Source organism: Falco naumanni, chromosome 1 (genome assembly GCF_017639655.2).
Source record: "Falco naumanni isolate bFalNau1 chromosome 1, bFalNau1.pat, whole genome shotgun sequence".
Taxonomy (NCBI): Eukaryota; Metazoa; Chordata; class Aves; order Falconiformes; family Falconidae; genus Falco; species Falco naumanni.
In genome coordinates, this window is record NC_054054.1 from 92,500,427 (window position 1) to 92,522,886 (window position 22,460).

Genomic DNA, 22,460 nt, shown 5'->3' on the forward strand with positions numbered 1-22,460 from the left:
CGGAGCCAGGGCATGCCGGGCAGCGAGATGGGGACCGGGGCACACACCCCGCGCCCCCCGGCCCCCCCCCGCTTCTGGGGGGGCGGGGGGCACGGGGTGAGAGGACCCCACAAGGTCCCATCTAGCACCCGCGGGCCTGCCCGTAGCCCTGGGCCGGTGGTGGATGATCAGGTGGTGGGTCACTGTCAGCGGTTCAGGCCCCCCCAGCGGTGCTCGGCAGACGCAAGGCGGGCGCGGGGTTGTCCCCTGGGGGCCGGTCCCCGTGTCCCCCACACCCTGGCTGCCTGTCCCCGGGACTGCCGTGCCCCCCCCCGAGCTGTTCCAGGGATGGGGGTCTCCGGCGGGACGGTGCTGCCCGCGGGGGGCGGTGGCTGCGGGTGTCGGCGGCGGCACCGGGTGCCCCCCTGCCCGGGCGGGGGGTACACACCCCGCCGCAGGCGGACCCCCACCGTCCCGGCATGCACCGGTGGGCCGTGGCCATTGCCGCTCCGACTCTCCCAGGGTCCCCTGCCGGCCTATAGCGCTGCGGCAGCTGATTAGCTACACTATATGGTCCCGGCTGCTGATTGGCTAGACTACATATCCTCGGCTGGTGGTTGGCTGGGCTGTAGATACCTGCTGACTGGTTGAGCTGTCTGCGTGCCGATTGGCTGGGTGGAGGAGCCGGGATGGGGCGCCCCCTGCTGGCCCGCGGCTGGGGTCCCGCGGGACCCTCCTGCCAGCCCCGGGCCCTCAGCGGGCTGCAGAAGCCCCCGGCCCCAGGCAGTGCTGAGCCCCGTGGGGGGAATAAGGAAGCGGGGGGGTCTGGGCGCTGAGCCTCCCCAGGGTCCCCACCCTGCCATTCCGCCCGTGGGAGGGGGTTGCCTGTGTCCCCCGAGGGTCCCGGTCCCCCCGGCTCTCCTTTGCCCCGGGGCGGGGCCCTGCTCTGCCCGGGGAGCCGGCTGCTTCCCCGGGGTCCTGCTCTCTTACCGGCGGGATCCGTGCTCCCTTCGGGGGCTCCTCACTCCCTTCCTATGGGGCCCTCGCTCTGTTACTGGGGGTCCTACTCTATGCTCTTGGGCATCCCACTCTCTATTCCCAGGGCTCCTGCTCTCTGTTCTTGGGGGTCCTGCTCTCTGTTCTTGGGCATCCCGCTCTCTATTCCCGGGGCTCCCATTGTCTATTCCCGGGAGTCCCACTCTCTGTTCTTGGTGGTCCTGCTCCCTGTTCCCAGGGGTCTCACTCTCTGTTCTTGGGGGTCACGCTCTCTATTCCTTGGGTTCCTACTCTCTGCTCCCAGGTGTTATAGTTGAATTGAAATAACTAGAGTCCGAAATAAATTCACTAAGTATTTATTTAAGGCAGGAAAGCAAAAACAGCGCTGGGCGGCCGGGGAGTCACAGCTCCGTCCAGGCTCGCAAATTCCGACAAGTATCACAGCCCTTTTATCCTCAACTTCATGGCCGGTTTAAGCAGTTATGCTCTCAGTCCCGTAGCAAGAAGCTGTATATTACAAAACTAATCTATTTTTACACTAAGTTCTAGACTAAGACAAAGGTTGTCATAGTAACATGAGATTATGGTTTAACATTGGCCTTGAGAAGGTACATCTTGCAACCTCATGGTTAACAGTTAACTCTTTTCTCGCCAGACAGAACGTTATCAAATCTGTTGCAACAAGATCATTCCTTTTGTTAAAAGCCCATTTGATCAGCAAATTACCTTTAGTTACTTATTACACAGGGGTCCCACTCTCTGTTCTTGGGGGCCCTGCTCTCTATTCCCGGGGGTTCTGCTCTCTGTTCTTGGGGGTCCCACTCTCTATTCCCAGGGGTCCCACTCTACACGGGAGGCTCCCATTCTCTCCCAGGGCGCCCCCGCTCCCCTCTCGGGCAGCCCTCGTCCTCCATCACTGGTCCCCGCTCCCCACCCAGGGCGCGGCCGCGGAGTCCCCCCGCACCCGCGGGGCTGCGGTGCGGGGCGGGACAGGTGCCGGTGCCCACCCCCGGTGCCGGCGGCTGGGCGGAGCGGCCGCCCCGAGCCCTATAAAGCGGGCGGCGGCGGCACTGGTGCCGCAGCGAGGGTGGGGGTCGCCATGAGCCTGATGTTGGAGACGCTGCTGGCCCCCCCCGGGGGGGCTCCGCAAGGAGCTGGGCCGCGCACCCCCGCGCTCCGCCGCCTCCAGCGGCTTCTACTCGTGGCCGGGACCGGTGGTGGGGAGGGCTCGAGGCGGGGGGGGGCGGCGGCGGCAGCGCGGCCGCTTCCTCTACCGAGAGCCTGGACTCGCTGAACGGGGAACCGCGGGCGCGGAATGAGAAGGAGCTGCTGCAGGTGCTGAACGATCGCTTCGCCGGTTACATCGAGCGGGTGCGGGCGCTGGAGCAGCAGAACCGGGCGCTGGCGGCTGAGGCGGCGGCGCTGCGGCAGCAGCAGGCAGGGCGCTCGGCCATGGGCGAGCTGTATGCGCGGGAGCTGCGCGACATGCGGGGCACCGTGCTGCGGCTGGGCGCCGAGAAGGGGCAGCTGCGGCTGGAGCGGGCGCGCCTGGCCGAGGACGTGGCGGCGCTGCGGGGACGGCTGGAGGAGGAGGCCCGGCAGCGAGCCGAGCTGGAGGCGGCGGCCCGCGGGCTGGCCCAGCGCTCGGCGCAGGAGGAGAGAGCGCGGGGGTCCGCTGGAGGAGCGAGCCCGAGCCCTGCGGGAGGAGGCGGAGACGCTGCGGAGGCAGCACCGGGCCGAGGTGGGGGCGCTGCTCCGCGGAGCCCGCCCCGAGCCCCCCGCCGAGCTCCCCGCCGCCCTGCGCCCCGGGGTCACCGCCGCGCTGCGCGACCTGCGCGCTCAGCTGGAGGGCACGGCGGTCCGCAGCACGCTGCAGGCCGAGGAGTGGTTCCGCGGTGAGTGTCTGTATGTCCCCCCTCCGTGCACGCACTTCGCGGGGGGGGACCCCCCGGCACCCCCGACCCCGGGGGCTGCCGCGCTCTGTTGAGGGCTTTAGAGCAACGGCGCCTGGGGGATGCGGGGGTTCCCCCCATACACACCGTGCTCCGGGAGAGCGTTAGGGTAACCCCACCCCTGCCAGCAGCCCCTCGGTGTCTGCGAGTGCGCTGCCCGTGCCCTGCAGTACATATCAGGGAGGGATACATGGTCACTGCCCCAGCACCCCGTAAGTTTTGGGGGTGCCGGACCCCGCTAATGTTGCAGGGGGTCCTACCGGTCAGTGCCCCGCACTCTGGAGCGGGGCCAGGAGCGTTTGCGGTGCGCGGCAGGGAGAGGATTGCAGCTCGGGGAGGGGGGGTGCCGCAGCCCTGAGGCGGGGGGATGGGGGGGGGGGGGGGCAGGGAGTGTCCCTGCTGCGCTGTTGGGTGGGGCACTACGGTACCGGTGGGGGAGGGGGGGGATCGGCACCCCGGGGCTCAGCACCCATGTGTGCGCTGGCGAGCGGCCGGGATGTGATCAGCACCCTGGACAGCGGCAGTTCCGCACCCTGGACAGCGGCGGGCGCGGCACCCATGGGCACGCTGCCCCCCCCCCCCTTACCCCGCTGTCCTTCCCACTCCTGGCCGCTCCCCCCCCCCCGGCCCCTGGGGTGGCTGCAGGGCTCTGCGGCAGGCGCCCCACCCCCCCCCACCCCCCCCTTCCGCCTTCCCCGCATCGCCCCAGGAGAGCGCGCCCGGCCGCAGCCAGGCGTGGCAGGGGGAGCAAGCAGCGCCTCGGGCCACGGGGGCTGTGGCAGGAGCCGAAAGGGAGAAGCAGGTTTGCAGCCCGAGTTTGCGCTGGATAAAGCCCAGGATGGCAGAACCCCGTCCTGCCGGGGCACCTTCAGCTCCCTGGTACAGCGTGAGCACAGATGCAGCGAGTGCTGGCAAAGCCAGCGCACCCAGGGACCCCCCCCCCCCCCCCCCCCCCCCCCCCCCCCCCCCAGGGCTGGCTCTGCAGAGAACGTGCATGCAGGGGGTGTGTGGTATTAAAGGATTTAAGGTTCCCCAAGAATGGGGGACTGCAGCCTCCTCCTCTGCAGCTTCTCTTTTCCCCTGTTGCAGTGAGGCTGGACAAGCTCTCAGAGGTTGCTAAGGTGAACACAGATGCCATCCGCTTGGCTCAGGAGGAGATCTCAGAGTACCGCCGCCAGCTCCAGTCCAAGACCACAGAGCTCGAAGCCCTCAAAGGGACCCAGGAGTCACTGGAGAGGCAGAGACAGGACTCGGAGGAGCGCCATCATGCAGATGTCCTGTCCTACCAGGTAATGTGGTGCAGTGGGCAGCATCTCTGGTGGTGAGGGACCATCCAGCTGCTGGGTAGGAGCAGCGTTGGTGCTCTGGCTTCAGACATGGTGATGACCTGTGGCAAATACTAAGAGCTGTGCCTAGAGCCAGCCTTCCCCAGCCCCAGGTACCCAGAGCCTGAGAATGCATCCGGGCTGTTGTGTCCCTTAGCCATGATGGACCTGTCCCACAACTCTGCCTGGCTTTGGGCTGCTAATAATGTTGGTCACAAACACCACTGAACCATGACCAGGGTTCAGGCCGTGTCTTGTGCCACAGAGCTGGGAAGTGCAGCACAGACACCTGCACTGGGTGGTGGCCATGGACTGAAACACTGTCCCCAGGGTGATGCCCCATCCATCAGCCTCATGCTCTGGGGTTTGGTGGCCACCAGGCTCACTCAAGTCCTGGAAATGTTCCCACAGCTTTTCCCTGCTGGAGGGAGCTCTGGGAGGGGGCTGGGGGCTCAGCTGGCAGTGGTGCAGCTCTCACCTGGGGTGGTGCAGGGCTCCTGCTAGATCCCTCAAGGAAACTGGACACACTGAAACAGCCCCTGGATGCATCCCCTTCCCTCTGTGTCTGCAGGAGGAGGTCGCTGCACACACCTCTGTGAAGGCAACCTGGTGCTGGATGAGTGGTTCCTCCTTGGAGGCCAGGGGACTGTTTAGGGGTGCTCTGTGTCCCCCTACTCCTGGGGACTGGCTTCCCCCATGTCACCAGTTGCTCTGTCTGCCCACAGGAAACTATCCAGCAGCTTGACAACGAGCTGAGGAACACCAAGTGGGAGATGGCAGCTCAGCTCCGGGAGTACCAGGATTTACTCAACGTCAAAATGGCCCTGGACATTGAAATTGCTGCCTATAGGTATGGGGTGGGCAAGGTGAAAGTGGGGGAATCTCAGCCAGTCTCTACTGCTGGTGTCTCTGGGGACACTCCTCAAAGGCCCTCGCTAACACCTGGGCTTTTCCTGGTGAGAAAGACACCATCCATCCTCCAAGACCATGGTGGGCAACATCCAGTTGGGTGACCCATCCCTGCATGTGGCTTGTGGAGGAAAGGGTGAGAAAACCTGCACAGCCCAGAGTATAGGAACAGGAGGGTCAACTAGGACATTGAAAGCAGGGCAAGGAGGGTGATGGAGCTGCAGGGCACGGCTGGCAGCTCCTGGTGATGTGAGCTGTTGAAAGCTGGGTGAAAAGCAATCATTGACTGTCCTACTCTTGTCTCTTCCTGGCAGAAAGCTCTTGGAAGGGGAGGAATATCGAATTGAGTCTGGCTTTGGGATGCTTTCCTTCCCTGAGGTGGCCCCCAAGGCTCCCAGCATCACCGCCAACATCAAGGTGAAGAGTGAAGAGAAGATCAAGGTGGTGGAAAAATCTGAGAAGGAGACTGTGATTGTGGAGGAGCAGACAGAGGAAATTCAGGTGACAGAGGAGGTCACAGAGGAAGAGGAGGCTGAGAAAGAGGCTGAAGAAGAGAAAGCTGAAGAGGAGGAGAAAGAAGAAGAGGAGAAAGCTGAAGCAGAGGGTGAAGAGGAGGCCAAGTCTCCTGAAAAAGAGGAGGCCAAGTCCCCAGAGAAACCTGAGTCCCCTTCAAAGGAGGAGGCCAAGACTCCAGCTGTCAAGTCACCCGAAAAGCCACCAACCCCCTCAAAAGAGGAGGCCAAGAGCCCAGCGGTGAAGTCCCCAGAGAAACCTGCACCCCCCTCAAAAGAGGAGGCCAAGAGCCCAGCGGTGAAGTCCCCAGAGAAACCTGCACCCCCCTCAAAAGAGGAGGCCAAGAGCCCAACGGTGAAGTCCCCAGAGAAACCTGCACACCCCTCAAAAGAGGAGGCCAAGAGCCCAATGGTAAAGTCCCCAGAGAAACCTGCACCCCCCTCAAAAGAGGAGGCCAAGAGCCCAACGGTAAAGTCCCCAGAGAAACCTGCACACCCCTCAAAAGAGGAGGCCAAGAGCCCAACGGTAAAGTCCCCAGAGAAACCTGCACCCCCCTCAAAAGAGGAGGCCAAGAGCCCAACGGTAAAGTCCCCAGAGAAACCTGCACCCCCCTCAAAAGAGGAGGCCAAGAGCCCTGCCATCAAATCTCCAGAGAAACCTGCACCCCCCTCAAAAGAGGAGGCCAAAACCCCAGCTGTGAAGTCTCCAGAGAAAACCCCAACCCCCTCAAAGGAGGAGGCCAAGACTCCAGCTGTCAAGTCCCCTGAAAAGCCACCAACCCCTTCAAAAGAGGAGGCCAAGAGCCCTGCCATCAAATCTCCAGAAAAACCTTCACCCCCCTCAAAAGAGGAGGCCAAAACCCCATCTGTCAAATCCCCAGAAAAAACCCCAACCCCCTCAAAAGAGGAGGCCAAGAGCCCTGCTGTTAAATCCCCAGAGAAGCCCCCAAGCCCCTCAAAGGAGGAGGGCAAGACCCTGACCGTGAAGTCCCCTGACAAAGTCAAATCTCCTGTGAAGGAGGTTGTCAAGTCTCCGCAGAAGGAAGGCGCCCCAGCCAAGGAGCCCACTCCCTCCCCTCCAAAGGAGCCGAAAGCCCCTGCAAAGGAAGAGCAGCCCAAAGAGGTGAAGCCTCCCTCCAAGCCTGCACCTGAGGAGGGCAGGAAGGAAGAAGCTCCCAAGAAGGATGTTTCAGCCAAGGTGGAGGAGAAGCCCAAAGAGAAAGCGGCTGCTGTGCCAGAGCCTCCAGCTCCACAGGTGAAGGAAACCAAGCCAGGCCTTAAACCTGTGGAAGAAGGAAAAGCTGAGAAGGAGGCTCCACCAAAACCTCAGCAGGAGGTCAGCAAAGCAGCTGTGAAGGAGGCTGAGAAGCCAAAGACTGAGGAGAAGGCAGAGGAGCCCAAGAAGGAGAAGGTGGAGGATCCCAAAGCTAAAGTGAAACCCAAAGAAGAGCCCAAAGCCAGTAAAGACCCCTCCAAGGCTGAGGCCCCCTCCAGCAAGGAAGCCAAAGCCCCAGAGCCAGCATCCACTGCAGGGAAGAAGTGAGCAGAGCCCTGGGCGCCAAAGAGCACCTCTGGGTGCGGAAGCTGCTCCGCTCCCCTCCGATGGCCGGGCCCGGCTTTCCCTTAGCAATATGTCTGTGTGAGAGACGCAGCCCCCCGCTGCCCTGCCCTGGCGGTTTGGCCGATAGCTTCCCTAGCAGAATGTGATACACGCCGAGCGCCACATTTAAACACTTGAATTATAACTGAGGAGAAGAGAGCCCAGGGGATCTGAGCGCTCCTTCTCCAATAAGTGCATTTATTTAATGTATGTGCAATTGATGGATGAGTGCAATGCAGAGCTCTAGCTGCTTGGGAGGGGTTGGGAGGGGGGCTGGTGGGTGCTGAGGGTCCTTCCCTGACCTAAGGGTGACGACTGTCCCTCCGAGCAGTGACCCAGGCTGCGGCTGGCTTCGGTGGAAGAGGCTGGGTGCTGCAGGAACGCTCACAGACACGGTGCACTAGGAACCTCAGCCCACTGTTACTTGCTTTCTGTGCAATAACCAAATAAAGTGCTTACAGAGATGCTCTGGCTTTGCTGGCCTCCTGTCCAGGGCTGGGGAGGGGGCTGGGGGAGGGTGGCACAGGGTCTTCCAGCACCCTAGCTGCATTCCAGCGAGGAAAGCCCAGCCATTGCCTGTAGCAAACCCACCCCACTGTGGGCACAAAGCACCCCATGTCCTGCTGGGCCTGCCCCACCGCTCTGCTCTGCCAAGGATTGCAGCAGTTTTTCTTCTTCCTTCTCTTTTTAAAGCAGGGCTCCCAGGGGGCTGGTAGGGCCTGGTTTAACCCGAGCGCTGCAGTGCAGCACTACCCTGAGAGCAGCGGCTGCGTGGGGGCACCGAGAGGGTCTGTCAGCCTTCCTGGTGGAGAAACCTCCCACGGTGGCCAAGTGGAGAGACAATGACCTTGGGAGCAGGGATAGAGCACCACCTCAGCCAGCCTGGACATAAGATGGGAGCCACCGGGGGGAGCTGGGATTCCCATCCCAAATCTCAACCCCTTGCTGGTGCCATGAGGTCTTGCCTCTTCACAGGACACAACTCTGCTCCCCCCCCTGCCCCAAGCATGAGCCCAGGGAAACAGCGAAGCCCCCGCTGCCTCATTGCAGGGTTTGTACTGAGCGGGCTGGCAGCCAGCACAGGCAAGGACAGGCGAGGGCTGCAGTGCGGGCTCTGGAAAGGGGCTATTTTTAGCCATCTCAGTTTTTAGCCATCTCAGTTCCACAGTCCCGAGGGAGTGAGGGCCGGAGGCAGGCAGCAGCCCAGGCAAGAGGACACCAGCAGCAAGACAGCTACCAGAGACAGGGGACAGGGCTTGCTGCAGCCCCCGCGGGTGCCCCCATCCCAGCCCTCCCTACAGACCAGGCAGACACACACTTTTTGTTCAGTTCAGCGTTTAAACCCTTTGGTTACAAAACCTTCAAAAGAAACCCAACGTCAGAAAAGAAACTGAAATGGTGAGACGGGGACGTTCCTCCTGGGGACAGGATGAGGCCCATCCCAGACTGATGCCCAAGGAGCACTCAGCGATGGCTGAAGAAGCCCTGAGGGTAGTTGAACTTGAATGGCTTCAGGCGCATGGGTCCCCTGGAAGAGAAGGAGAACCTGACTCGGCCACAGGCATCAGGAAGCTCACAGCACCCCACAGAAAGGGTCTGGTCCTGGGGCACTGCCCAGCTGTAGGGTGACACATCCCCACAGGCAGCTAAAGGAGATGCTTCAAGGTTGGCACCATGTCAGGCCAGGCTGTGCTCTGGGTGACAGCAGTGCCACCAGGCTCCTGGCCAGCACCCTCACCCCCACCCAGCTCCTCACTGCCCCCAGGTCCTCCAGGGCGCCAGGCTCCCACCTGACCAAGCGCAGACACATCTTCTCCTGGGGAAACTCCTTAGGCCCCTCCACGCTGGTGTCGTGGGGCTCCGTCTCCAGGTAGACATCCAGCACCATGCACAGGCGCTGCAGCTGGTTGGTGAGGAGCTGGTAGCCTGGTTTGGGCCCCCACAGCTCCTTGTAGTTCACATTGACCTCGCTCTCCATGGCCTGGCAGAGGAATCAGTACAGCGCAGGCTTGAGGCTCTGCTCTGCCCTCCCAGGACCTGCTGCTGCATCCAGCAGGTCTCATGGGCCTGGCCTGGCCACCAGCTCACCCTGATAGCTCGTTTATTACGGACACAGAACCGCTAGGAACACCCCCAGCGAGCCAGCGGTTCTCCAGCCTCCTCTCCCATCACCCCAGGTTACCCGAATGTTGTCATCATTGCTGCTGGTTCGCTCTCCTTTCCAGTTCAGGCACAGGCTGAAGATGGGTGACAGCGTGGAGTAACCAGGGTTCAGGACCACAGCTGCCTGGAGCTTGGCTGAGCAGGGCAGAAAAGAAACATCACCCACAGCCCACGGGGCCTCCAAACCAAGGGATTTCTATGAAGACCCCCAAAAGCTGCCCTGGGGGCATCCAGTGTGGGAATTAGAGATTGCCAGGGGAAGGGAACGTGCCTACCTGTTCCCCTTTCTATCAGGGCCATGTAGTAGAGGTGAGTGTCTTCAGCCAAGCCCGCCTCTATCACATCTTTAGTGTAGGGCAGCTCCTGCAAGGAGAGACAAGAGTGAGCAGCTACTGGCACCACGTGGGAGCTGGAATTGATACGGCCTCGCACTTGGCACCTACCGCATAATCTTCAAAGGGAATGGCAGCCCACTTCACCAGGCGCGAGACGATCTTGGTAGGGAAGAGATGCTGGCACTCACTGGAGACTGGCACGACACCGTGCTCTGAAACCAAGGACAAGGCCACCTGAGCAGGGGAGGGCTGGGGACAGATCTCTGTCACTGTCCTGTATGTGGGCATGTTCCAAAACCAGGACGTGGGGACACTGCTACTCTTCCAACACCTTCACCTGGTGCCTGGAGAGGAGCAGCGGGGGCCGCAGCTGCAATCCCACTGGAGCTCACAGCCTTGGCACAGTACACGCCTGGCCTGCTCAATGGGTGCACGACATGCGTGGGTGTGTGGTTCACCTCCCGCCATGTCCCAAATCGATTCCCAGTTCAGGGATGGCCAGTCCCAAAGGGGTGCTGGGCACTAAGAGGGGGCACAGCCTTCCTCTCCCACCCTAAACAGGGCATCCCTCACAGCCCCGCTACCACTGAGGACACAGAGAACAACTGGGAGCACAGAGGGTGGTACTACAAATCTGTCACACTATTAAAGGCGACATCAGCCAGCTCTCCTCTGCAGGAGGACCCTGCTACTGCACTCCTGTCCCCAGGCACAGGTGGGGAGCCAGGCACTCACCAAGCGATGCAAACTGCTTGTGGAGAGCCAGGCGGGACTGCAGCCTTGTCCGCAGCAGTTTCACAGTCAGCTCCATGTGGCTGGCGCTCAGCGAGTTGTCTGCAGTGACTGTGTGCTGCGGGCAGGAGGGACCGTCACCATCACATCGACCTGTGGGCCCCCCATGGTCCAGAAGCCACCCCACCCAGCCGCGGGGACAGGCACACACTCGTGTCACTGCTCAGTGCGTGTAACATGGCTTAGACTGTTATATGCAGCAGACAAAATATGTTGGTGTGGCCCCACTGCACAGATTCATCCCAGCTGAGCCTCTCCCAGCCAAGGCTGCAATATGGTTTGGGAGCGGCTGGTGCCAGCAGGAACTCCAGAGTCCGAGGGAACAGGACAGGACACAAGAACTGTCCCCAAAGCCTCCCCAAACCCCAGCTCAACGTTCTGGAGGAGATGGGGGAGGAGGTGTGACATGCCTGAGGTTGATCCTTGGGGAAATGCAGGCCACCCAGCTTCTGCACCCACACGTAGGGGTGCCCCAGCTCTGTCACATAGTCACTCAAGGTCAGGATGCTGCGGGGACAGTGAGGAAGGGTTATGCCACCCCAAAACATTCCCTCCAACCCAGTCCCTCCCACTGTCCAGCCTGTGAGCCAGCTGGAGGGAGCAGGTGCTGCTTTCACCTGTACCGCAGGCTGTGCCTGGTGAGCCCACCTGATGCCAACTGGCTTCTGAGGCACTGAGCCCTCCCTGGCATGTCAGGGAGGGATGTGCTGTGCCAGGAGCAGGACACTCATGCCAACCACCTAGGCAAAGCTGCCCCAGCTGTGTGGGTCAGCACCCCACTCACCCCACTTTATCAAACTGGAACTGGTTGGCTGGATTAGGTGTTTTCCTCCCGTGGTCTCCCGGATAGAGGCAGTTGAGGAGGGAGTCTGGTGAGAGGAGGTCACTGACAAGAGGAGGGAAGAGATTAATGAGCAGCAGCCTGGGCTCCGTGTCTCTTTGTGGCCTCTTAACAGGCTCTGAAGCCCAGAGAAAGAGATTGTGAGCTCCACAAGTTGGGTTTCACCCCAGAACGGCTCTCCCCTAATTCCACTCCAAAAGGAGACTGTCTCCTCCCTGTCTGTGAAGAAGATAGAAACCACAGGGCACCAGCTCCCTGATTTCCCAGGAAGCTGCTCACTCCAGTGTGTTAACTTCAAAACCTGCCGATTTGTATAGAGAAAACATTGCCAGCATAGGCAGGGCATGACACGATAGCTGTCTGCCACCCAACAAGCTCAAGCAGAGGAATTCTGCTTTATGGAATAAAATTCTTCAGGTCTGATTGTACTCGCAAGCCCAAGCAAGCACAAATAAAATCAGCTTGACTGATTTGGTGTAACACAACCAAGGGCAGCTGCAAAGGAGGGAGCACCCTGCACAGAAACCCTGCGGAGAGACTCTAGCTGCTGTCATGAAGGATTCTGGATACCTACAGGGAAAAGGGAACCCCACGAGGATTGGGAAGCCTCACATGGGACAGGCTGGGAGGCAGCACTTGCTTCCAGGTAAGCCCAGACTAGCCTCTCCTGCCTCCCTCTTCCTCAAGCACCTCCTCCTGGCCCAGGGACAGCCACTAGAGAGCTGGCAGCTGATTGCAGCTGCCCAGGCAGGCTCCCACCACTGCCATTTCAGCTATTCCTCACAGAAATCAGGTTCCAGTGGTCTCTGGGGAGCCCACGGAGAGGTAGCTGCATCTCCAGCGCTCAGGACAAGGTGACCTGCAGAGCATGCAGGTGAAGGGAGCTGACAGGCACAGGCTGCAGGAGGAAGGAAAGCAGTTCAGCTGCAAGAGGGTGACCGAATGTGACAAGCAGGAGAGGTTCTCCCCCAACTCCTGACAGGTCTGGCACTGTTCCCTTAAAAGGTTCACAACCTCCCTGCCCCTGGCTTGTCAGGACAGAGGGAGAGAAGGAGGGTGTTGTCTGGCATGCAGGAGCCGGCAGGGCTCCTGGCAAGGCCCTGGAGCCAAAGGGAAGGATACCACCGAGCAGAGGATGCACAAGGGGAAAACCTTCCCCAGAGGCAGAGATGGAGCTGTGCTCTTCAGGGTCTCATTTACCCATCAAAGGAGAAGCCAAGACAGCACTTTGAAACCACAGCTCCATACAAAGGCTCTTATGGTGGCCCAGGTGAGGCAAGGTGAGGGACTGAGGTTAAAACCTCATCTGCTGGGAACAGGCAATTGGGCATGGAGTGCCCTTGGCCCACTGGCCACAGGGGCTACAGCTGAGCAGAGGGACATTGCCACTGCATGCTGCTCTTGGCACTGCATCGCTCTGCCAACGGGTCCCTGAGCACGGCAGGACCCCAGGGCAGGGTGTTTGCGGCAAGTGGAGGGGTCGCTGCCCAGTAAGCTCCGGGCTCAGCACCCAGGGGCTCCCCTTACCCAGCACTGATGGCAGTTGTCATCTCAACAGCGGTGGTCACCTTGGCTTTCACCGTCATGACATTGAGGTTCATCAGGTAGTAAAAGGTCAGGTGAAGCACATTCTCATCTGTGCAAACAGAGGAGGGGTAACAGCGCTGTCTGCACTCTGCAGGGGTGATATACATGCTCCTCTGCTAGGACAACAGCAAGCGGAGCAGAGAAGCAACATGGGAATTAACTGGCAACCGATGCACTGTAACCTCTAATGCTATCCCATCAGCATTTGCCAGGCTTTATCTGTCAGGCTTAAGGCCCCTCCACAAAAGAACACCTCTCAACTAGATAGAGGCAGCTTCAGAGCAAGGTCATTTCACCTGCACGGGTGAGAGGAGCTCCAGCAGACAGCTGATAAATCACCTAATTCAGTCTCCCCTGCAAGATCACGCTCATCCCTGCCAGGGCAGCAGGGCCAAGGGCAGGAAAGCCTCTCCACACCCTGAGGACCCCAAGCTGCTGCCGGGTTGCTCCCTGATCTGCTGTAACACATCCTTGTGCACTCTCCACCAAGGGCCACCACACCACACTTACCCTTGCACTTTATGTCGACAGTGACGGACAAAGGGTGCCGCTTCAGCATCTCCTTGCGCTTGTCATCCAGCTGCACACCCAGGGTGGGCCTGCGCCGTTTCTGGGGAGGGCAAAACAGCTATCAGAGCCTCCTCCTGCTCCTCAGCCCCAACCCTCCTCTCCCACTGCTTTTTCCTTCTAGCCTAGCTCCCCAATCCCCCAGTACCACAGCCACGGAGCAGCCCTGGGGATGGAGAGAAGCAGGAAATCCTTGACCTGCTGCAGGGCAAGGACAAAGCAGCTCTGGTCATTCTTTCAGCTCCTAGGATTGTCCCCAACACTGCAAGATGAGGCCAAGGACCTGCTGGCCCCAGAAGCTTCACCACTGTGAGAGGCAGAAACTGAGGCCCTTTCCCTTTATTCTTCCCCACAGCAACAGCCCTGATACACCAGGTGCTGCTGCTGGGTGGTGGGGGGCGGTGGCACAGACCTCCCTCAGGCTTTGATGCTGGGGGCAGCCAGCACCTACAGCCTCTCCCCAGCATCCAGCAGGTACAATTTGTAGGACCTAAATGCCTCCCCAAGGGAGTGCTGGACAAATCCTGGTGCAGAGTTCAGCTCAACGCTTTCAGCAGATGGCAGGGGACAGACACGGATCCCTCCCGGCTGGACACCAGCCTCCCTGGCCCAAGACTATTTATACAAAGTGGAACAGCTCCAGCTGGAGAGCTGTGAGGCAGCTGTCGGTGCTGGGTGGGATGAGCATGGTGGGACACAAGCAGGGCAGAATTGTACCCTGGCTTTCCTGCATTCAGGACAGAAACTGGAAATGGCACCTCTCTCCTCCCAAGAAACTACTGGATTTAATGTCAGTGCACCACCACACACATCCACAGCATGTAGGAACCAGTTCCCAGACCCACTCAGGTCCAGCTCCCTCAGCACCTTCCAGTTACCAGGCGCAGGTTGGTTTGCCCAAGATATGGTGTTGGGAGAAGATCCAGAAGGGGACAGCGCTATCCCTTACCGTGGTCTGCTCCTCCTCTGCGTCAGAATCGCTTTCATCATCTGCACAAAGAGAGGGGTGTAAGCAGGGACTGCTTGGGGCTCAGCCATTTTCCCACAACCAGCAGGACTACCAGCCCTTTCTCCAAGGCCACAGCTCCCCCAGACATCACTGTCCCCCCAAAAGCAGGGCCCTAGCAGGATGCAGACACACAGGAACATGTCCCCAGTACTAGGGGTCCCTCTAGCAGATGAGGGGCTGCGAACATCTCTCAGGAAGGAGGAGCTGGGGACAGAGGGGATCAGCTGCTGGGGATTTCGGCCAGCAGTGCAGACATCAGGCACTGTGCCATTCCAGCACCCGCTCCACTTGCTTCTCTGCCCAATCCCTCTGCCTGCACGGAACATCAGGCAGCTGGCCTGCGGCAACATCACCCCAACTCACCCTGTGAGTCCTCAGGCGGCTTGTACAGAGCTTTGGCTTCCTCTACACTCCCTTCAATGGCCACCACAAGCTTCTTATCTATAGAGGAGACATGAAAACTAAGCTATGAACCCCACTTCTGTTTGGGAAAGGCAGCTGGCAGAAGCAGCCCTGCCCTGAAAAGCTCCCGCTAAATGGCTGCATGAGGCAGAGCCCCATGGCAGAGGAAGTTCTCACAAAGGGTCAGTGGGAAAAGGCAGTTGCCCAGAGGGCTACACGGGGCCACCACAAGGCCAGATCTCCTGCATAGGATGGGGTCAGAGGAGGGAAAATGCTGCGTTTTGAGGGAAAACCACAAAGGCCAAATCTTACTCAAGAGCCAAGAGAGGTGGGGGTCTGGCTGGCACAAGCCACAAGCAGGGAGCAAGGAGCTGTGTCATCATGGCTGCAGATGCCCATTAGCAGGGACTTGGTGTGGCCAAGTGCCACAGGTCCTTCCACGCTCCTCTGCTGCCTGCCCCACCCCCAGAGCAGCACAAGAGCAAGGGGCACTGCAGCTCATGCTGTACTACAGGCCCCTCCGCACAGGAGATGCAGACAGCCCAGGGGGATTCCTGAGCCCTGCTGATAAATCCCTCCCAACTCAGGGAGGCTTCAGAAAGCTCCTCAAAACACAAAGCTGCCTAAGGGGATGAAGGCTTTCAGGTGAGCTGCGGGGAAGGGCCTCTGCAAAAGCAGGCAGAGGTACTGCCTGCTCTGGAGTCAACCTCCCCCTGCCATGGGTGGCACAAAGAAGCACCCACCCCATGGGGTGACATCTCTTGGGAGGCCATTTCAGCACTGTGCCAGCTTGCAGGCTGCAGGGACATCCCTGTCGACCTTGAGAAGGGGGGGCAGAGGTGGGAAGCGAGCTTCCCAAGCAGTTCTTCCAGCAAGGGAGCTGAGCAAACAAGGTTTCAAATGCTGCTGCCTCACTGTGCCCGGCTGTGGGGCTGTGGTGGTGCTCTGAGCTCAGCGGAATCTGGCAGCAGAGCAGACGAGATGGAAAGACCCAACCCCCCCAAAGCAGTGTCTTCTGCAAGTGGGAGTGAAATCTATCCTGTGGGGGGAGCATGGCCCACCAGCCCCAGCTGGTGACAGCCCCTCATGGCGTCGCTGAGGACTGTGCCACCCCCTCGGTACTCACCACAGGCCTGACCGTAGGCGCTGGCTTGAACGAAGAGAACATAGAGAGGCGGCGGGAGGTGTCGGGCTGTCTCGTACTGTTTGTGCGCCTGGTCAAAGGGCATGAAGAGATACTCCTGGACAGGCAGGGAGGCCTGGGGGAACAAGCGGGCTAACCTTCATCAGTGGGAGCAGAACAGTTTAGCCTCTTCACCCCTCCTTCACCCCAAGTTAGAAAGTGGGAGATTAGAAACCAGCACAGCAGCTGTGGTGCAGGGTTAAACACAGCCACGGGTACTGTGAGCCCTCAGGGAAGGCTGGCAGCTCTCCTTCGCTGGAAAACTTTTGGATCTCAGAATAACCCAGTTCCTTCTCCTGTTCTTCCCTCCCAAGATAATCACAAGGAGCTGGAACTGCATGTCACTCCCTAGGGAAAGGCCCATTTAATGACTCCTCCATCTGCAGTTCTGCAGGAATTGCCGCATAAACAAGCAGACTGGAGGAATCTCGGCAAGAGGCAGATCTACTCCTCGTCCACCCTGCCTGGGAGCAAAACATCTCCAAAACAGAATCAGCCCAGGTGTTGCATGTCTCTAATATAGCCCTTGGAGCATGACATCAGCTTGGCCCTGAAGGCTACCTCCCCTTCCTGCAGAGCTTAAGTACCTGCATGATGCTGTTAAGTCGAGGCTGGAGGCTGCTCAGGTACTCCTTCTTCACCTCAATCTCTTTCAGGATCTTCTCCTTGCTGGTCAAGCATTCCTTGTACTTCTCTGCCAGCCTAGGGATGGAAACTCAGTCACTGCCACACATTACAGCTACAAAGCCTGCTGAGATCCACCTGGGTCATGGGCCCAAGCTCTCCTGACCTGACAAAAGTTACTGCAGGAACCAGGAGAGCTCAGACATGGCAACAAACAAAGAGCTCTTAATGCCAAGGGCAAGTGGACAGAGAAGGGAACCCATGAGAGCTGGAAAACAAATAGGGAGAGAAAGTGGAAGCTCATGCCTGTGCTGTGCTCTGAGAGGGGACAGCAACCAGACCGTCCCTCAGCAGATCCATTCCCATGCCAGCCTCTGCTACCAGCAGCCATGCTTGACAGAGCTCTGCCAACACTACCAAGCTTCTGAAGAGGCTTTTCCACTTCCTATCACCAGAGTCACTTCATGTCACGTCAACTCCTTCTTAGTTACTCACTTAGTAAACTCACAAGAGTGAGGTTTAATCACAGAATGGTCAGTACTGGAAGGGACCTCTGGAGAACATCTAGTCCAACTCCCTGCTAAAGCAGGTTCCTAGAGCAGGTTGCACAGAATTGTGTCCAGGCAGGTTTTGAATGTCTCCAGAGGAGAGAGACTCCAAGCTGCTGCTTGGCTGCAAAAGCTGCTGGCTGTTACCAAAACGCAGGAACGTTGTGTCATGTTTGCTTTTTGTGTGGGGTAAGAGTCGATGGAGCAGCCAAGCCACCTGGCCTGCCTGTACCAGCTGAGGGACCTCGGTGGTTACCGCCTGCAATGAGGAGCTGGCTGCCAGCACCAGCTCAGCGGAGATCAGCACTGTGCAGGCAGCTCCCCACGGTGGCAAGCGTTAAGAGCACAGGCAGGAATGGCAGTATCACCAGGCTGTGCCAGGCTGGCTTAATTTTGCTCCTTGGACCATAGCATGGCAGACAAAACAGGGATTGCTTTGCCCTGCATGGCACATCGTGCAGAACCAGGTTCTGGATGGAAGCGTGTACCCACCCATCCTTCAATATCACCCCTATGGCAAGCAGTGTCCCCATTCCCTGATGCAAAAGCCTCCAAGCAGACACTGGGGAAACATCAAACAACAAAATTCATTTTCCTCCCTTGATACTTAAGCGTCAGCACTGATGTTCACTGCCTTGCTGAGAGAACACGTGGGCTTATGAGGAGAACCAAGACACCTTTGCTGTCCTCAACCAGAGCACAAGGTGTGGTCCCAGATAGCCTCTCTTGCACAGTGGCTGCGGCTGGCTCAGGGCTTCTCTCAGACTGGTTTGGATGTTGCTCTGCTCCCCAGGATCCCCCGGAGTGCCCTCTCATCAGGCGTGTGAAAGAAAACTCCCTGATCTATGAAAAAAGGATCCCACCAAGCCCAGCTCCACACAAAGAGTGAATCTCCATGCTGAGGGTTCAGTTACACAACAAATCTGTCACGTGTTGTACACTATTTCAAGAGGGCATTAAAACCTTTGTTACCCACATTCACTTCACACAGCAGCTGTGTGGCTCGCTCTGGGGTTTTACCGAGAGCCCTACCCTGCAGCAGGCTGACACCGAACAGAGATGCTGCTGACCCACCTCTTGCGCTGCTCCAGCTCCCAGTCCAGGCGGGCCAGGGTCTGCTGGTGAGGCTCAGACAGGGTGATGGCAGGCCGGCTGATTTCAGGGGGAGCCTCTTTGTAAAACTCTTCCAGGCTCACCAGTTCGATCTCTTCATGTTTTGACCTGCAAGGATCAGATTGGGGAAGGGTGGGAAATGCTGCAGCACAGCCAAACTCAACCGCATCTCACCGGACAGCGCTCAGTGCCAATGCCTGTGCGCTGGCTTCACTCTGCTATGTGAATACCACAGTATCAGTGAGCTAAACTGCAGCAGAGGAGAGAAAGGCCCGAACCGGGTCCCTACTTCCACAGGGACACCTTCCCCGCACAATTAACTAAAGCGCTGTTTGAGGCATCAGTCTAAGTACAGCTCTCCTGGCAGCGGGTCAGAGTGCTGCCCGTGCAATGGGCATGACAGAAGGCTTAGCTTTCGGAAGAAAACTCCTGATATACAGAGGCCAAGGAGTCCTTCAAAAGACCAGCATGACCATGTCTTTGACATTTACTCGGTCTCTCCTCCACCATCCACCTACCAAAATAGATGCCTTCTTCCCTTTCCGCTATACAAGCCTCTATCCTGGTGTCCCAGCACAAGAACTCCAGGATACTCTCTCCATCTCTGCTGTGTGGTGGCATCTGGATAATGCATCTCCTTCCGCAGAGGGCTCAGGCAACGTGGCAGAGATCCCAAACACTGGAGGCCTCCACCCCGTCCCAGATACATTGTCACTCCCTCTCTTCCTCAGCTAAACTCACTTGAACTCCAGGCATTTGGTGATCTCTTTCTGCAGGTGCATCACCTCATAGAGCAAGTTCTGGAGCTGCAGGTGATATGCATCAACCTTCTGCTTTGCCTGAAACACAGACCAAGGGATCAGGCTCTGTTGCCTTCCTCCCAGCAAATATACCCCACAAAGAGTCACCAACACACCCCCTCCCACCGTACCAGCTAGGGACAGTGGGCTTTAGGGCATGCAACAATTTTTCTGTTGGGGAAAGAAAGACATTTTCAAGTGCTGGGAAAACAAACGATCATGACATCAAATTGATCCCGCTCTCTTCCAGCATATTTCAGGGACAAGGCATGAAACAGGGCAGATCTGCTGGGGCACAGAGACTGAGCCCCTTCCTGTCCCTGTGCCTCAGCCTCCTCAGTGGCACAATCAAAACAGTGTTATTCACAAGCTGTGGAAAAACTCTCCCAGAACTCAGCATAAGGAACTTTGGGGCTGATCATATACACATTTCTCAGGCCTACAGCACACCAGACTCTTGAGACGGAGCCTTCTGGATCCCTACTTTATTCAAGACAGAAGCAGACATTGCTCCTTCGCTATTCATTATAATTACAGCTGCTGCTGCTCCACAGTAGTCTCCTGTTAACCCTCTCATTCAAAAACCACAACCTGGCTGGTGCTGAATTCCTCCCACACAAGCATCCATCACAGAACAGGCAGAAATGACATCATTTGTGATCCCACTAAATCCCAACCTGTATTCATCACCCCCCAGCCCCCTCTGTACCTCATGGGTTTGATCTCTCCCTTTCTTCAGCCGAATATGAGCCAACCGGTTGAGCTTCTTCAGGGTCATGAAGTGGACACAGCTCTGAATCCGCCGCTCATCTATCTCTGAAGCCTGAGTGGCAGGAAACAGGCATTTAAAGAAAGACACAACTGCCACCACAGAGTCCTTTTGCTACAGGTACCTCCTACCAGTCCCATCACAAAGGGGCTCCATGCTTCTAAGGAGACACAATTTATGTCACCAGGGCTTCTGAGGGAGCCTCCTGCTGCCACACTCACAGGCCACTAGCTGGAAATAGCCTGGGGGGTGGGGGGTTCTGGGCTCACTTTAGTGATTTTTCTCAGCAGCAGGATCAGAGGCATCTGAGCCTGAAGCGCCCACCCTGATGGGCAGGAGACATCACGGGCAGCTGCAGTGCAAGCCTTCCCTGGCCAAGCCTGTGGGACAGCGAGAGTCTGGCCACCCCCACCTGCAGTGAGCAGGAGCTCAATTCCTCCCCCAGGAGCCCCCCATCCATCAGCACATTTCCCAGAAGTGCCCACAGATGCTTTAGGAGATCAGTAACTCAGTCTGCATAACAGCTGCTCAGTCAAAGACCAAATGCCTCATCTAAATTGCATTTTATTTTATATAAGGGAGGCTGTTCCGCTTTCTTGACTCTCCCCAGAAGACATCATGGCTCTTGCTCCTCTCAGATTAATGGGAAAGCATTAAACACATAAGGACAGAACACACTAAATCAAGCACTGATGCTTCTTACATTGTCCTTGATGCCCCTGCTCTTCAGCTCCTGGATTTCTGCCATCAGTCTCTGAAGCTCCTGGCAAGTCTCTCTGTAAAGTTCGTAGTCTTTGATAGGGTCACGGAGATCCACCTCGCATTCCTCACTGTAGTACCTAACATCCTGCAGAGGCAGAAAGTACCTTCTGTGGCTTGTTCCTTCCAGCTTCTCTGGAAAGGGCACTGGGAAACAAACTGCTCTGTTTGCAAGCCAGTTCCCAGCTCTGTCCATTAATCCTACACCTGAGGAGACTTTATACACAAGACAGAACCTGGTGAACAATCCCAAACACAAACAGTCATTAAAATGCATGGGAAGTTCAGGCCATCTTTTACACAGTGGTACCCATCTTGCACTGGTGTACCCACATGACTACAGAGAATAAACTGGGAAGGTGATTACCTCCTCAATCCTTATCCCCACTTTGGCTGAACCCAAGTTACCCTGCTGCTCACAGGAGTGTCTTAAGGCAACATGCAAACCCCCAAGGGACTTTTCAGCCTGGTGCTCCCTCTCCCTATATCTCCTGAAGAGCATCTGACTCCTTGAGTGCTGTGCTTCCTGAAGGAGATGGAAGCAGGTTCAGAAGTACAGAGCGGGAGTTTCAGAGGCCCTGGGAGCTGGGGGAATAACGTCACAACTTCCCAAAAGGGAAAATAAGGTCAGCAAAGAGCAGGTATGAGAACAGACCCGTGTAAGGGAGGTCATGAGGACCCTGCTGCAGCAGGCAGGCTCTGCCTATGTATGTGGGCAGCCAGGGGCCCTACCTGGTCAACATCACCCTTGCCCCGCTTGCCCTCCTGTGGGCCCCCATCCGTGCGGATCACTTTGGGTTTCCTCTTCTTGCTGGAGTCCGACGACATGGTGCTGCCAGTCAAAGACTGGGGGAGAAGAGGCAAAGCTGTTGTCCACAGGGAGATGAAGCCATCGTCTGTGGGTGCCAAAGCTGCCTGGGGTCGGGCTATCCCCAGTCCCCAGTTCCTTCCTGCCCGGGGCACCGCACTCTCCCAGCCCAGCGAGCCCCTGCACCACCTCCCCGCCGACCCAGTCCCGGGGCTTCTCTCCACCAGTTTCCCCCATTCCAGCGCTCAGCCCCACCACAGACTCCCATACACCGGGCTGGACCCTCGGCTCCTCCAGAGCCTCCCAGGCCCCCGCACACCGGGCCCGGAGCCTCGGCTCCTCCAGAGACCCCCCGGCCCCCGCACACCGGGCCTGGAGCCTCGGCTCCTCCAGAGCCCCCCCGGCCCCCGCACACCGGGCCTGGAGCCTCGGCTCCTCCAGAGCCCCCCCGGCCCCCGCACACCGGGCCTGGAGCCTCGGCTCCTCCAGAGCCCCCCCAGACCCCCGCACACCGGGCCCGAGGCCCCCGCTCCCGGGCCAGGGACGTCCCCTCCCACCCCAGCTCGGCCCCAGGCCGCCCCCCGGCCCGGCTGTCCCTGCCCGGATTCCCCCAGGCCGGCGCCCCCCGCTCACCGCACCGCCCGCCTCAGCGCCGCCCGGAAGTGACGCCGTGGAGCGAACGAGCGCGGCGCAGAGCGGCAGCCGCTGAGGGCGCCCCCTAGCGACTACCACCACAGAGGTCCGTCAGCAACCCACGACGGGGGGCGTGGCTTCGGCAAGGGGGCGTGGCCAGTCCCGCTTTATGGGGCGGGTCCCCCCACGGTGAGGACACGCGTGGACTCGGGGGGCTCGTCCTGCAGAAGGGCACACGCAGACACAGGGGGCCC

General features: G+C 58.8%; 2 protein-coding genes across 4 annotated transcripts; one reads left to right on the forward strand and one right to left on the reverse strand.

Annotated features, from left to right (window-relative positions):
• Window positions 1-2,059: 2,059 nt before the first annotated feature.
• NEFH (neurofilament heavy chain) lies at window positions 2,060-7,735 on the forward strand. Its single transcript, XM_040606591.1, is given in 7 exon segments — window positions 2,060-2,104; window positions 2,106-2,210; window positions 2,212-2,643; window positions 2,645-2,870; window positions 4,017-4,216; window positions 4,978-5,102; window positions 5,476-7,735. Coding segments are annotated over 7 exon segments (2,859 nt in total). The 5' UTR covers window positions 2,060-2,074; the 3' UTR covers window positions 7,217-7,735.
• An 861-nt stretch (window positions 7,736-8,596) lies between these two features.
• On the reverse strand, window positions 8,597-22,378 carry THOC5 (THO complex 5). 3 transcript variants are annotated; one of them, XM_040606609.1, is made up of 20 exons: window positions 22,207-22,378; window positions 21,498-21,611; window positions 20,710-20,853; window positions 19,947-20,060; window positions 19,179-19,276; window positions 18,399-18,545; window positions 16,740-16,854; window positions 16,096-16,228; window positions 14,931-15,008; window positions 14,508-14,548; window positions 13,502-13,601; window positions 12,932-13,040; window positions 11,348-11,449; window positions 10,974-11,070; window positions 10,507-10,621; window positions 9,880-9,983; window positions 9,712-9,799; window positions 9,456-9,571; window positions 9,064-9,254; window positions 8,597-8,801 (listed from the first exon to the last, which is right to left on the reverse strand). In XM_040606609.1, exons 2-20 carry the CDS (start codon window positions 21,591-21,593, stop codon window positions 8,738-8,740), a joined length of 2,052 nt encoding a protein of 683 aa, XP_040462543.1. In that variant the 5' UTR covers window positions 21,594-21,611; window positions 22,207-22,378; the 3' UTR covers window positions 8,597-8,737. The 3 variants fall into 3 exon arrangements, with proteins under 3 accessions (XP_040462543.1, XP_040462554.1, XP_040462536.1); XM_040606620.1 differs by having other exon boundaries at window positions 21,498-21,631; window positions 22,207-22,268; XM_040606602.1 differs by lacking the exon at window positions 22,207-22,378 and having other exon boundaries at window positions 21,498-21,867.
• Window positions 22,379-22,460: the final 82 nt, after the last annotated feature.

Excerpts from the sequence above, each read along its gene's own strand:
- THOC5 (XM_040606609.1), bottom strand. The coding sequence starts at position 21,593 with ATGTCGTCGGACTCCAGCAAGAAGAGGAAACCCAAAGTGATCCGCACG. Across the intron at positions 11,071-11,347 it reads TTCCAGTTTGATAAAGTGGG|CATCCTGACCTTGAGTGACT; the intron begins GTGAGTGGGGTG and ends CTGTCCCCGCAG. Across the intron at positions 10,622-10,973 it reads TCCCCAAGGATCAACCTCAG|CACACAGTCACTGCAGACAA; the intron begins GCATGTCACACC and ends TCCTGCCCGCAG.